The sequence below is a fragment of the Caretta caretta genome, chromosome 4, assembly GCF_965140235.1.
Source record: "Caretta caretta isolate rCarCar2 chromosome 4, rCarCar1.hap1, whole genome shotgun sequence".
Classification (NCBI taxonomy): Eukaryota; Metazoa; Chordata; order Testudines; family Cheloniidae; genus Caretta; species Caretta caretta.
In genome coordinates, this window is record NC_134209.1 from 49,072,766 (window position 1) to 49,088,171 (window position 15,406).

Here is a 15,406-nt window from a genome sequence, read left to right on the forward strand (position 1 = left end):
TCAAAAATGAAAAATTAGTTCTTTACTTGTTCACAACAGATCGTGATTCCTGAAAGTTGACAAGGAAACCATCCAGCAAAGGAACAAAGACTTCTCCAACATCCGATACTACCATCATCTGAGGCTGAGCTAGGTTGCTCTTTACGTTAAAGAAATGGAGAACTTTGTTATAGGTGACAAAGCCAACTCGAATAGCTGAGGTCTCTTCTTGCTCTTCTCTGTGAGAAAAATATAAAACAGAACTGGAAATAATTTTGTAACATTTATTTTGCAATAATAAGAGTTGTTTGAAATGCCAGGGTGCTGGTAGATAACGTCTGTGTGGTAGAACAACCAACATCAAGATGGAATGTCCCAATCGTAGAGTTAGTGCTAGTTAATATAATCTAATTAAATTAATTGATATAAACTTTTTGTTTGTTTGGTTGGTTTCTTTAAATCTATCCTATCAAATGTGCCTCCCATCCAAAGGGCAAGTCCCGAATATGGAATCAACTGAGCAATAGTCACATATAATCTAAAAAGGAGACCCAGTTAGTTGAAAAATCTGCTTTATTGGAAACAGATTAAAGTTCAATGATACTTACTGCTAATGACTGATGGAACAGTAATTCCACTTATTGGGAACATCTTCTGGTGATCTAATGGTACTTTGGGACTTGTGAGAGTCAATCTCATGTTTCTTCTTTCTGTTTATCAGCCACTTTCATTCCCTCCATAGCTGTGTTATGTACCGTGTAAACTGTTCAATACTGCTTGTTGTTTGCTCCTATCAGGTCAACAACGGGTATGGGGCTGCCATACTGCGTATCTCACAGCTGTCCCTCTTCCGGGAATTTTGTAAACAGCAGATTCAGCCCTTATTCTTATGAAGATAGCACCTCTACAGCTCTCTGGGCAGCAACATTACTACTAGTGCCGGTCAGAACATTTGTCTGATTCTTTTCCCCCATTAAAACACAACAACATTGCTTAAAAAAATAAAAACAAAACAAAATGTGGGATATCCAGGTTCAATTCGGTTATCTACTTCCTGTGTGACCTTGGACAAATCACTTAATCTCTCTGTGCCTCAGTTTCCCATCTGTAAACCGGGGATAACAGCATTTCCCTACCTCTCAGGGATGTACATCTACATATTCTTTAACAGTCACAAGACACTCAGAAGTTGCAGTGAAAGGACTCGGATTATTTAGATTAAGAGAAACAGGAAAATCAATCTACAACAGAAGTCATTCAGTGTAAAAGTGTATGATTGCCATTTGTGCATAGAACAAATTAACATGATAGAAAGTCACTAATCCACAAACCAGATACTGTAATTCTCAAACAAACTCCCAGAGGTTTCACTCATATGCCCCGCAAAAATTTAATAGCCCAATGTGCAAAGTCTCATGTTACTAGGAATTTAAGTGTATAAAATATACTACAGTACATATATCAGTATGCTAAAAAGTTATCATACTATTTAACAGTTTTGCAAAATTGTTTAAAAAAAAAAATCTACCAGCCTAGGAACAGCATCATTACCTACCCTTTCCTATGATAAGAATGATGATAAAAACCACAGGTATTTTATTCACCCACGCAAATAAATTACTTATCTCAGAGAAGAACTCTGTCAGCTAGTCATAAAATTAAAATTCATTTGTCAAGATAAATGAAGATTGCCCCGGGTTTACCCTTCAAATATGAGTTGTCAGCTGGACACCATCTCTGTCCAGAAAAGACTGGCCAGATTCTCTCTGTGGCAGTCTGCAATAGTCTACGAGTTGATCTGTGATGTACTGAGGCACACTGATAGGATGGAAACCACCATCATGAGGACCTGAGTGAGGCACTGGCTGCTCCTCTACACCAGGGTAAAATGTACTCTTTGTGACCTAGTGCAAATCACAAACAACCAATGTGCCACTCTCTAGAAAATCAGGTCTCAGCTTGCTCCACCCAAATGTTACAACAGAAAAAAGGTTTTGACAAATGAGACCTCGAAACCTGTTCACAATGTCCAGATAGAGAACCCATACTCTAAAAAATATTTGTCCTTCAGTGACAGTAAAATCCTGTTCCCACTTGAAGTCAATGGCAAAACTCCCCTTGACTTCAGAGGAGTCAGGATTTGGTCCTGATTGTTTGCAATTGAATATTTTTAAAAACTCTGAGGAAATACTTTGCCCGTTGTTTTAAAAAAACAGATTTTTATTTTATTTCTACCATAGCACGGTCAGCATTTGGTTGTGGACACAATCCTGCCCATGGACACGTACATGCTCCCACCAATTGGCCCTGTATGTTTTGTTCTCTTGGTCCCTGCTGTATATACAGTCATTAAATAACAACAGTGTTAATTAACACTAAGTGGAACAACAACTGTAAAGATAAGTGTTTAAATAAAAAGCCCTCTTATCTTACTACAGAAATATTTTCTCTACAAATCAGCCGCTAGTCAAAGTGTATCATTTTGGAGGCCAACATTTCTGCTTGCATAACCCCACTGATTTCAGTGGAGTCATCCTAACAGAGACTCCAGCCCATGATCTGACCTTTGGATGAGCCCATGCTTATGCTCTGGACATCCAGTACCCACAAGCAGGGAGAAAAGGTGAAATAAAAACAGTGTTTTATTACAATTCCTACTTTGTTGAGGGTCAAGCAATAAAGAGAAATTAGCTACATAAAAGAATCCTGACATGGTATTTCCTATCAGATCTCGCTGTTTTCAAGATATCTTAAAAATGAATTGCCTATGGTGATTCACAAAGTTAATTTAAAATGTAAAAATACTCATTTTTCCTTTCTCCAATCTGTAATTCTCATGTTGGTGTAGAATGTTAATCTGCCATTCTTGGCTCATGGAAACACAGCTGGATCATAAAAGGATTATTTTGATCAAAAATGAATCAATGGTCTATACTTCCTGGGCTACATTATGACTTATTTGAAATAACTTCGCAAACTGCACCTAGACAGATGAATCATTTCCGAAGGGAAGGTTCTAATTCTACCCTGCCACTCAGACACAGTTACTGAGGTAACCACCAAGAAGGCTATTCCAACATTTAGTATCTTGACAAGGCCAAGGGATTAGTAATAGTCTCCACTTATATATTCCTTCACTGTGTGGAAAAGAGATGCACACATTAGCTAGTTAACCAAAACACCCTTAAGCAACATGCATCTAGGCAATTCTATAAGAGGATACTCTTCACATATCACCTCAATAGTGAATTTTGCAGTTTCCTCTCTCACAATTCTAAAGATTAGTCATGGATGTGGAAGCAGACAGCGTTAATTAACATGGCTCAAACACATCACAGTTCTCTTTAGAGCCTGCCTGGTAGGGGTTTAACTCCTAATATTCAGAGTCTGACTTTTAGGGTGATGAGCACCCACAAGTTCCAGAGACTTCAGTGCCAAAATATACATTTGAGGGACTGGTTTTAAGCACCCAAATTGGAACATTTTAGTTTTAGTTGAACAGTTTTAAGCAAGTAGGGGAAAAACAGAGGTCCTGATAAGGCTATAGAAAACTCTAATCCCTTTTAACTTGGTATGGGAGTTGCCTTTTCTGAGACTCCTGGGGTAACCTAGCCCCAGATCCTTCCAGGCATTTAGGTGCTTAAATACTTTTGAGGATCTGGGCTTACTCCTTACCCGCTTCACTTGCCCTTTCTCCTGCCTATCAGTGAGCCATTTCATTAGGACTGCCTGGCATAAGCCCTTAGCTCCAATTGCCCTCAGCAGATATACTTCCTTATTACCATAAACCTTGCCCCCATGGGATACGGTTGACAGAGGCATGGGCACGGAGCTAATTGCCTGTCTGCTGGACCCACTTAGGCCATCCACATGCCATCATAGGATAACAGCAATCCCTTCTCCTTACAATAAAGGCAAAGAGCAATTCCTTTAGCATCTCAGAAATGCATATTATAATAAATAATAACAATAACAATAATTTTAATGAGGGGGGTGATATCTATTATAATTTCATCTCATCTTCCTGCAAAAGCTTTTAACTACGGCTGCTGAGTGCAAAGATACATTGAAATGTGGGGGGGAAAAATCAGCAAATTTTGTTAGACTGCCTTATATGGATAATCTTAATAATAATTCCCTTAAAGGAATTAAAAACTATATGAAAGCAACAAAAAAAATTCTTGACGAAAATGTGTTTTTAAAAAAAATCTAATTACAGTATTTAGGATCTGATCATGTACTGATATTAGCTAGGACAGGCCTTTATACCTGTTCAGAGTCCTGGTGGCGATAGGAATCGTGTGTGGGTTTTTTTGTACTCTACATGTACTTTATATTAATGTTTTCATGATAGATCATTTTTCTTAACTGTCTTTATTCAAGTTTCTAAAACCATAAAAACCAACCAAATCTTTAACTTGCATAACTGCTCTTTACCCTTAATGAGTTAAGCAAGCCTCGATGCCAGTCAAACTATTTTAGAACTGTCAACAATGTTAAATATGTAGTCTAGTGTGATCTGCCAATTATTGTCCTAAAACTTATCATAATTTTGATATTTTCTGAAGCTTTTTTTGTTTTCTCTGTTCAGCAAGTGAGTTGCTGAGATGAGGAAAATTATACAAAACACACTGTGATCTCTTTACCTTGGAAGTTTATCCAGCACAGTCTTCAGCTCATTACATATGAGTTTAACAAGGCCACTCTTAATGTTACTATAGGACACGTCGATCATGAAGATATAGGCTGGTGAGTTTGGAGGCTTGTTGTTCTACAGAAAAGACAAACAATCATCATCCACATCCACAAAGCAAAACTAGAAAGAGTGACACATTAAGTCCAACAAAATCTACAGACAGCTCAATCAGGCAATCCAAATAATTATTTGATGGTTGACACCTATACTAAATAAATAAATAATAATTAAAATGATGATCTAATCTTTAAAAAGCACCATCTCTGGAATAAACCATTATTACAGGATAATGGTTTCCTACTAGTCTAAAACATCAATGTGAAGGTGTTTATTGGAAGTGGACAAATATTACAGGAAGTTTTCTGTAAACTTTCAAATGTTTAAACAACAGGTCTTTGGCTCTTTGCACATCTTTTATTTTTCCATTCCATGTATATTTGTATAATAGCATTTCACTAGCATAAATTCTTCAATTCAATTTCCATCAGCATTAACACTGATAAGCTATAGGAGACCAATCGGAATTAAACAAAACAACTCAGTCACTTTAGGATCTGATCCTGCGCTGAGATTAGCTAGGACTGGCCTTTATGCCTATGAAGTGAGCTGTAGCTCACGAAAGCTCATGCTCAAATAAATTGGTTAGTCTCTAAGGTGCCACAAATACTCCTTTTCTTTTTGCGAATACAGACTAACACGGCTGTTACTCTGAAACCTATGCCTATTCAGAGTCCTGTTGTTGATAGGAATTGTGTGTGTTTTCTTTGTACTCTACATGTACTTTATATTAATGTTTTCATGATAGATCAACTTTCTTAACTGTCTTTATTCAAGTCTCCTCAGGATCCCTGCTGTGTTAAGTGCTTTTTATTCTGACATGCATGCTCTTCAACATTTTCAGGGCCAAGACCAGGCCTGATAAAAAACTTTCACCAGAAGCATTACAAATGATACCAAACTTTTCTGTCTACAATATTCTTTTTAACAACATATAATATCTTTTTCTTTTTGCAGCCTGGGAGACGTTTTCTCCTCAGAAGTGCAACTCCTGCACTTTGACTGGCTGTGAATAAGCATGCTTTGTGCTCCAGCAAATCTTGACAACAGCTGAATTTAGAACCACTGAAAGGCCCCCTGTACTTTGAGAAAAAGCTGATTTTATACAAGATAAATAAAGCATGAGCTCATATCATTTATATGTAAACAAGAGCTAGGCACCCAGCAACATATTGGGTTGGTATTGATTCTTCTGGGTAAAACTTCTTACATGTTATTTCTTGTTCGTACTGCAGGTAACGTAAAAATGATGAGCATACTGTACTAAGCTACACCAAGTTTCTATATATAACATTTATTTATAAATGTGGGTGAGGTAATCTCTTTTATTGAGCCAACTTCTGATGGTGAGAGAGACAAGCTTTCAAGCTTACACAGAGCTTTTCTTCAGGTCTGGGAAACATACTCAGATTCAGGGCTACACTGCCAATTTACAGCGCTGCAACTTTCTCTCTCGGGGTGTGAAAAAACACTCCCCTGAGCGCTGCAAGTTTCAGTGCTGTAAAGTGCCAGTGTAGACAGTGCCCCACTGCTGGGAGCTTCACCCCCCCGTGGAGGTATTTTTTTGCACCGCAACCACACAAGGCATGTTAAAGCGCTGCCATGGCAGCGCTTTAGCACCGCCAGTGTAGACTAGCCCTCAGAGTGGAACAGATTGTTTAGCATAAGTAGTTAACATGTATTTCAAGGAACCATGTAAAGTGAAGTGGCCCATTAACACCGCTTCAGTCACAGGGAAAGGAAGGGAAAAATAAAATGGCAGCCAGGGAGGGGTGCAGGTTTGTTAGTGGGTTATAAACTGTTCTCATAAGCCGTAAATCGAGTGTCTCTAGTCAGTCCATGATTTTTAATGTCTAGCAAAGTTATGAATTTAAGCTCCCAGGCTCATCTTTTGAAAGTGTTGTGCAGGTTTCCTTTTGAGGATGAAGACTGTGAGGTCAGGTATGGAGTGATTGTTTTGTGAAAAGTGTTTGTCTTATTTTTCTGTGAAAGAGTTCATTCAAGAGCATAGTGATTGACTGGTTTCACCCATTTGTTGTACTAGGGCCTTTGGTGGGGATACCACATGTTGCGCTAAGCATGCTTAGGAACCATAAAAGGTGTGTCTTTGCAGAGAGGAGGGTTGTTGATCATTGTAGCAGTGAAGAAATGTCTGCAGGTTTCGTATCTGTTGTTCTGGCAGGGTCTGCTGCAGCTTTGAGTGCAGGTGTGTCCTGGTCTGTGAGGAGCTTGCTTCTGATGATGAGCTTGGAGAGGCTGGGGGCCTGTTTGAAGGCCAGAAGAAGGAGTTCAAGAAAGATTTCTTTAAGAATGTGGTTGCCGCCATTGAGTATGGGTTGTCACTGTTTAATGATACCACTCCACACTGCAAAATATACAGGGTAAGTAACAACTAAGGGTGCACAGTCAGAGGGAGTTTTATTGCCAGATTGAAGGAGGTTCTTGGGGTATTTGGGTGGCCAGATCCATGATGCAACCTACTTCTCTGGTGGAATGTCCTTGTTTGGTGAAGTTGGTTTTAAGTGTGTTTAATGCAACCCAGACACTGAAGTCCTTTATTCACAACAGAAATCAAATACGGCATGGGCAGCAGCGATGCAATCTTCTCTAACCCTTTACCTACACTAGAAATGCTATTGCTGGTTCAGTTGTACTAGCAGAGCTCCCTAATGTAGACACAGCGTATGCCAACAGGAGAAGTTGCTCTTATCAGAGTAGCTAAACCACTTCCCCAAACAAATTAGCTAAGCTGATAGAAGCACTCTTCTGCCAGAATAATTGTGTCTACACAGGGGCTTCGCCAGCATAACTATGTTGGCTGGGGGTATGGTTTTTTCACACCACTAAGATAGCTACAAACAAAGCAACAAACCTCTGTAGTACAGACCTGGCCTAAAATGTTTCACAAAATGTTCCTTGGCTTTGTTCTAAAGGCACTGCTAGGGGTGACAGCAGTTCAGTTTCCATGACTATTCAGTCTTTAGCTTCCCTACTAAAACTAGCAATGATTGTTATTTAAGGTCTCGTGCAATGGTGTTTTTGCTTGCTTGCTTGCTTGTTTTTATGTGGTGGACACCCATCCACTAGGAAATGGTCCAAAGCCAATCATGTATGCTGTTCCACAGCCATCAGATAAATAGTTCCAGTCACTTATTGAGTCGTATTTGAAACACAACCCTATAAATGAAACTCCACTTTCTCATTACCTATCCCCTCAATTATAACATTCCCATCCCCCATACATTTACCCTCAACTTAAAATTATGGCCCTCATTCTCCCTTCAGTTACACCACTGTAAGGCAGGAGTTCTACTGATCTGGGAGGAAAATCAGGCCATGTTTATACAAGCTGTTTTTATTTCAGTATTTGGACCCTATTTAAAAAAAATCAAATATACTTTTGTAAATCCCACAGCAGTTTATAAAAAGATCTTGGCTAATTTCTGACAGATATAGGACAGAAATGAGATGTTGTGCTTTTGCCACATCCGCCTAACAGAAGAGCAATAATACAAAACAGCTGTTATTTGTTAACATTTTCTGTAGCTGTTCATCCTCATCGTTTGATAAGCACAAAGGAAGTGATCCTTCAGTTTTGGTCTGAGATTTAGAAAAGAAACAAACTTTACTGACTCAGACCAAAGGAAAAAAAATATCAAATAACTCTGTCAGATTCCCAACGGGCAATAGCTTAACACTTCCAAAGAGGCTTATATTTCTAATGGATTTATTTTTTAAAAAAAAAATCTTGAAACAAATCCACACCAACGTGCACTTTTGTAACAAGAAGATTATAATAGCATGCTCCTTGACAAAAAGCTACTTCTCAGAACTCCTGAATGAATTAAGCTTTGTGTCAAGAGCTTTGGATATAAAACTATTACCTGAAGATGCAAGCATCAAAAAGAATCATATTCTAGAACAGTGTTTCCCAAACTTGGGATGCCACTTGTGCAGGGAAAGCCCCAGGCGGGCCGGGCCAGTTTGTTTACCTGCCGCATCCGCAGGTTCGGCCGATCGCGGCTCCCACTGGCCACGGTTCGTCGCTCCAGACCAATGAGAGCTGCGGGAAGCGGTGGCTGGTACGTCCCTCGGCCCATGCTGCTTCCCGCAGCCTCTGTTGGCCGGGCACAGCGAACTGCGGCCAGTGAGAGCTGCAATCGGCCAAATCTGAGGATGCAGCGGATAAACAAATGGACCGGGCCCGCCAGGGACTTTCCCTGAACAAGCGGCATCCCAAGTTTGGGAAACACTGTTCTAGAACAAACAAAAAGTATCTTGAAGATATTTTAGTGGACACACCCAATAGACAAATTAATTTTCAAAAGTTATGGGGCAGCTCTTCAGCTGCCATAAATGACCACAGCTCTACTGACACTGATGGAGAGACATCCATTTACTGTAGCTAAGGTTCCTGCATTATATTCCTATTCCTCCCCCTCCCTATATTGTGCAGGAACCTCAGCTACAGTAAATGGAATGAATATATATATATTCATTCCTACTTGAGCTCATTTCAGATCTGAGTCCTGATCCAGATCCCAGTGAAGTAAATGAAACGGTTCCCAATCATTTCAGTGATCTTTGGATCAGGCCTCCAGTGAACTATGAGGTCAGCTAATCAGCTTGCTGAGTTCCTCAAGTTTACTAACAACAAAAACACATGCTGACTAAAATTTTAGCAATAAGTTGATGTTCTGAAGCCAAATCCCTGACTTCAACGGACGTTAAGGGCATTCAAGACTATGCAGGCTCCGACTGAATTCTTAAGCTTATCATTACTTTGATCCTCCCTCCATTGAAGCTAATAGGAGTTTTGTTGGTCTACAATGAGAACTGAATGTGGATGTCTTAGAGCTCCATCATGGACAGAGATCATCACACTTGACATACTGTGAATTAAGCTAAAAGCTAGCAAAGGCATGTTCAAATAAGAATTTAAATACTTCATACTTGGGAAAATACCAGCAAGTTCCCTCAAATTATTTTATGTGCGTGGCACGTGTGTTCGAAAAAATCTAGGACATAACCAAAACGATAAACCATTTTTTGTCCTTTCAGGCCTTGATTGTGCCCTAGAACCACCAAGACAGATCCCTCCACCTGCACTGAGCCCTCCTGAATCCCATACGGCTCCTTGTGGACATAGGGATCCAACCACACACTTCTCCTTGCAGGATTAGGGCCCGTAGGAAAATAATTCTTTATGTAAGCTAATATAAATAACCACACGTGTTTTCTGTGAGTGGAAACACTCCATCACTGCTCAGTCACTAATTGTCACCAGTTTACTATTAACAGGAACCATGATCAAATACTAGCCCAATCTATCTTCAGAGATGTGGTCTGCTACTTAATGTTAATTTGAGAAAGCTATTTACTTTATCAGTCTCACTGGGAGTCGGGGGAGCATTTTTAATGTGTCTTGATTTTACAACAGACTTAACATGTACCTACACTTTATTTTTACCAACACTTTTCTGGATTAAGCTTACGTTAGTTTTTGGCCACATTTCTAACATGGATAAGGAGTTTATCAGCTATTACTGACCTCCCCACAGAAGAAGACAGAAAAATCTAAAAGGTTGCACACAAATGCTGTACATGGTGTAAATTAACAAAGGGCTGGATTTTAAAATCTTTTCCTCCATTTAAGGTGTTTAGATGTCTGAGCTCTAAGAACAATGTGCTTAGACATCTGACTGAGTTAAACTGTTTCTGAAGATAAGCACAAGACGTGTCTGCAATTATTTTAAAAAATGAACTCCTGTTAAGGACAGGTTCACAATTTCAAGCCACTTCTGGAGCCAAGCAGATATGCTGCGCACAGCAACCTGTGTGCACACAAGTGGGGATGAGAAGTGTATGTTTAGCCAAGAACATTAGGCGAACTGTTACTTTTACCAAAAGTACCAGGGGATCATTCACATCTACAAAGAACAGAGAAAACTCAGTTTATCAACCACAGAGATGTAAAGGGTTTATGTGACCCTGCTGGGTTATGAAATTGGGACTCCAAGTAGTCTGTTTCAAACCCAAAGCTCAGATTTCTCAGCCACCCACAACCATTATGATTTATTTTAACAATTAACCATGCTGAACTGTTCAAGCTCTATTGGGAATCCTCTTAATTCCTCCACTCCCCAACTAGTTTAAGGGCCTTACCCAAAGTACACCAGAATCAAGGGAAAGACTTTCATTCATTTCAATGGGCTTTGGATGAGGCCCTCAGTGAGTTCATAATATGAAGACCAAACCATACTTCCACAGCTAACATAGTGGTCAAACACACCAGTTTTCCCAGAAATGAAAAGTTTCAGGTCAAATTCTTAGGCTGAGATTTTCAAAGCAGAGAATGAGATTTAGCCACACATCTGCCTTTAAAATTAATAGAAGACATGTGACTAACATGTGACACTGCTTTGAAAATCTCAACTGTAGCCTCTAGAACAATGCCATATAGTTAGGACCAAATCAAGGCCCCAGCTGAAACTTAGTGGATCCACCACCTTTACTGCAATGCCTTGTAATTCTTATTTGACAATGATATAATTCAACAATTGTTATAACAGAAACCACGAGCAACAGTGTTTATGTGGGGGTGGATGGGGAGGAGGAGGTTAGTTTTGGTATATTATTCCATGCTTCAATTTTAAAAATGTTCATAGACTTCTGAACTTCTGGTGTGAAGTAGAAAAAGCTTTATTCTGCTTTAGGTATTTAAAAGATTCAGTTTGTTTTACCTACATTTGTAAACAGATTTCCATGCTGGAAATACTTACTCTGCAATAATCCAATGTAGCAACATATTCATATGATCCTAGAGATAACTCTGGCCTCTCATAGTGGTCTGTTCTTCTGCCAATGTGATCCAGATGTTGAAAGAAGAATGGAGGGACTAAAGAAAAACAGTAAAACTAATTTTTCTTCTTTTAATAAACACAACAGAACAAATGCGGTCTCCCATTTCACCACTTGAGGAAGGAATGCAAATGCTTAGCTGGGAAACTAATTTTATGCAGAAACTGCACAGTTTTAAAAAGAAAAAAGTTATTTTGTGCTTATTGTCACATGCGTGCTCCTACTGTGTTTGAAAGACTGGGTGTTTTCCCTCGTGAACACTTGAATCTTCCACACTCATCCTGCACAAGCTTGAGTAGCTGTGGATGGTACAGGCTGGGGAGAAGAATCTGCCTTTCCAAGGATGCAAGGACAGAAGGACTACTCCAGGCTTGCTACTGCAAAACTGAAGCTGTCATAGTTCCAGTGAGAGATGCCGATGGATCTGCAGAGTCAGAGTCATCAGCCCCACCTCTCCACCAGCCAGCCCCACTCCACCCACAAATCCTGCTGCACAGAAGGTTGCTCTAACAGGGTTTACAAATCCTGGCCTTCTGTTCTGTTCCACTGTGTCGGGAGCATTCCGCAATCATAGAGGAGAGGTGCGGGACTTCACAACTAAAAGTGAATCACAGATTACACTGCAGGATTCTTGACAACCTTAGGAAATGAGTCCTAAGAAAATTGAATAGTTGCATCTGAACTGGAGGATGGCAATAACATTTCTTCTCTAATTTTTAGAGCAAGAGAAGGCAGCAACCCTTCGCCAGTTAGTTCTCGGATACCTTCACTTAAGCTTTTTACATCTCAGTTTTCCCCACCTGTAAAATGGGGATAATGCTTACCTACCTTGCGGGGGAGTTTTGAGGCTCAATTAAAGGTTGTAAAGCACTTTAAGACTCTTGGATGAAAGGCACCATAGAAGTACAAAGTATGCTTTAAACTGATATTCTAATGAATACATGACGATATTTACACTGTTTATAATGCACGCAGTATGTGTTTATGAGAATTTAAATTGAACAAACAATACAACTTGCTATCTGCTATACTTTGCCCAAAAGATTGAGCTTCAAGCCAAAAAGGAGTTGGCATGAATCTTTCAAGGTTCATGTTTCAGAGCTGAAAAGATTACTGTATTAGGGAAAGCACTATACCACTGTGATCCTGCTGAGGAAATCCAACTTGATACAAATGTCTAGAAAGACTAGTTCTGGCAAAGATTTGGGATCCAGCCAAAAGCAAAAGAACGCTTACTTATGAGTCACATGCAGCACACTTGAACAAATATGGCATGGTATCTTCTGTGAAAACCAAGCCTTGTCACAGTAAGATTAATAGGTGATTTAACTATTAAATGCATGGTCACAGACATGACTACTCTTACGTTGTTCTAAATATTTGTTCTTTGCCAGGCACTTAAGCATTTTTAAATACATTTATTTTCATTTGAAATACTAGCTGGCAGTTTGGAATAGAGCAAAAACATATCCTGTGTTGACAAAGCATTTAAAAAAGAAAACTTTTGATGAAGCTACAGACAGGATTTCATTGTTTTGCATGGCTATATTTTGTTACAGAACATTTCTTTTTAAAAGTGGATTTGACCAAAGAGTTTCTGCATATTTTCTTAGTAAACTATTTAAAAAATAATTCATATGGAATCTTACTGGGCAAATCTGACTAATAATTTTCATACGCAGAACAACTAGCTGAAGGCCCATCATATGACAGGATGTTGTCAAGAAATCATCTTCCAGTTGTGGTTGCATTGCACATCAAACGTAGGGCCCCAATTCTCTGTTCCGGCTGCATGGTAAAGGAATATATAGAAAATAACAGAGCGGTGCTGAAAGCAAAAGTGGCTTTACACCATGATTATGCTGTCCTTATTCTGGGACTGTCTGAGGACTGTTTAGAGCAGCCACAGGGGCCAAATTTGTGCCCAGCTGCTCTGCAGCAGGAGAACCACTAAGGAGCAGAAGCACTTTTCACTGGAAATGCCCCCATTACTCTGCCTAAGTCGTTTTGAGATTCAGCCTAAACTGGATGAATTCCATAACTGCTGGCTTTACTAAGTTTACAGTGCCTTTGTGGAGTGGAGCAAAAGGGCCATAACAGAAAGAATAACTGGGTCTAGTATTTGTATCCATTCACGGCCACATCATCAAAGAAAGTGCGGTTTAATTGTTGCAATGTTCTGTCTCCCCAGCACCAGTTAAAGAGCTGTTATTCTCAGTTTAAAGTGATAGTGAAGAAATCCAATTCCATATTTTCACCTCCATAAAAGGAAACAGAAGAGTGAAGGTGTCACCAGAAGAACTCGACTGAACTTTATTTTTTGTAATGTTGCATATTCAAGTACTGCTATTTCTTCAAACTTGTTCAATTATATTTCCTGAAATCTTTTCTATTGATACAAGATGCAAAGGCTCGATCCTCCATGAAAATCAGAGCAGCTTCCCCGATTTCAACAGAACCAAGCTGATTTGCAAAAGCTGAGAATCTGACCGATAAATGTTTTCAAAAGTTAAATAAGTTATTCAGGCTGACTAGGAATGGAGAATTTGGATCATAGAGAATAACATGCCAAAAAGACTCCATAGATGAAGTACTGACTGTCCCATAGAGATGCATGGTAAAAAGTCCCATTCACTTTGATGGGGCCAGGATTTGACTCCAAGTAAGTAAATCAAGAAAATAATACTACAGATGCAGTTTCCGGTTAGCATTAATGAATGAATGAATATACACAAATAGTAGATAAATGTCACTTACCATCATTTATGCAGTTGCAAAATCCACATTGATACTTTCTTCCCCCTTCAATGAACTGCATGAAGGGACACATATAGGCTTTGCATCTGTTGCATCGAATTGGCCCAGTCTCCCCATGGTTAACAACATAAAGAGGTGTCTACACAGAATGGAAAATAGAGTCATGAAAAGCATCACTAAAATACTAAACCTAAAAACAGTCTGGAAATATACTGATGCATCTGAACTCTCTTGTTAATTATTGCTTCTTGATCAGCTAATCTCTATCCAGGATTCACCCAAATTCTGAAACCTTAAATTTTGATAAGAGCAGGGCCTCATGCACTCCTCAGAGGGCTGGGCATTCAGGGCAAGCTACAGAAGAGGCTAGTTTTCTTCTTGCTGAAGTGTTCTATTACAATAGTTGTGGTAAGTGTCTTCTCATTAGAGCTGCATGAACCCTTCCAAATTCAGTTAAAAGGGGAGAGAACTGGCCTGCACTACAGTTACCCCCATTTAGGGCCCAATTTTGCCATCCTTATTCACAACAAATAGTGTCTTACTAAGCATAATCAGTGTGACTAATTGCATAATAAGGGATTATTCAGTATGAATAAGGCAGGCAAAATTTGGCTCTTAGAAACCTATATCAGCATTTTCATGCACTATCAGTTATTCTCTGCAAACAGCAGCCACAATTACATGCACAAATGAGACTTTTAAAAATGAGATTCATACAGAACCTGAATAAGAAAAGCTTCTCTATTCAAGCATCTCTCTTACGCATACCGATGTCCTTTTGAACTTCAATGGGACTTAAGCATGTGCTTAAGTGCTTCTCCTGAATCATACCCTTAATTTACAATAGTTCAGCAACAACAAAATGGCAGATGAAATTCAGTGTTGATAAATGCAAAGTAATGCACACTGGAAAAAACAATCTCAGCTATACATACAAAATGATGAGGTCTAAATTAACATGTGTCACGTTCCTTGTGTGTGTTTCAGTTGGCAGGATGGATTTCATTCTCAAATTTGTTTGTCCAAACCACTATCTTTAATAACCTGCTTAAAAGA

The 15,406-nt window shown here is 39.2% G+C and overlaps 1 protein-coding gene across 4 annotated transcripts in view; it reads right to left on the minus strand.

Annotated features, from left to right (window-relative positions):
- Positions 1-15,406, minus strand: part of SEC24D (SEC24 homolog D, COPII component) — a 129,222-nt gene that overhangs the window by 22,112 nt on the left and 91,704 nt on the right. For all 4 annotated transcript variants that reach the window (XM_075127616.1, XM_075127617.1, XM_048847130.2 and 1 more), the window contains 4 exons: positions 14,351-14,489; positions 11,515-11,630; positions 4,626-4,750; positions 27-218 (listed from right to left, as the gene is read on the minus strand). In XM_075127616.1, the coding sequence (XP_074983717.1) occupies positions 27-218; positions 4,626-4,750; positions 11,515-11,630; positions 14,351-14,489 (572 nt within the window). The remainder of the gene's footprint in view (positions 1-26; positions 219-4,625; positions 4,751-11,514; positions 11,631-14,350; positions 14,490-15,406) is intronic.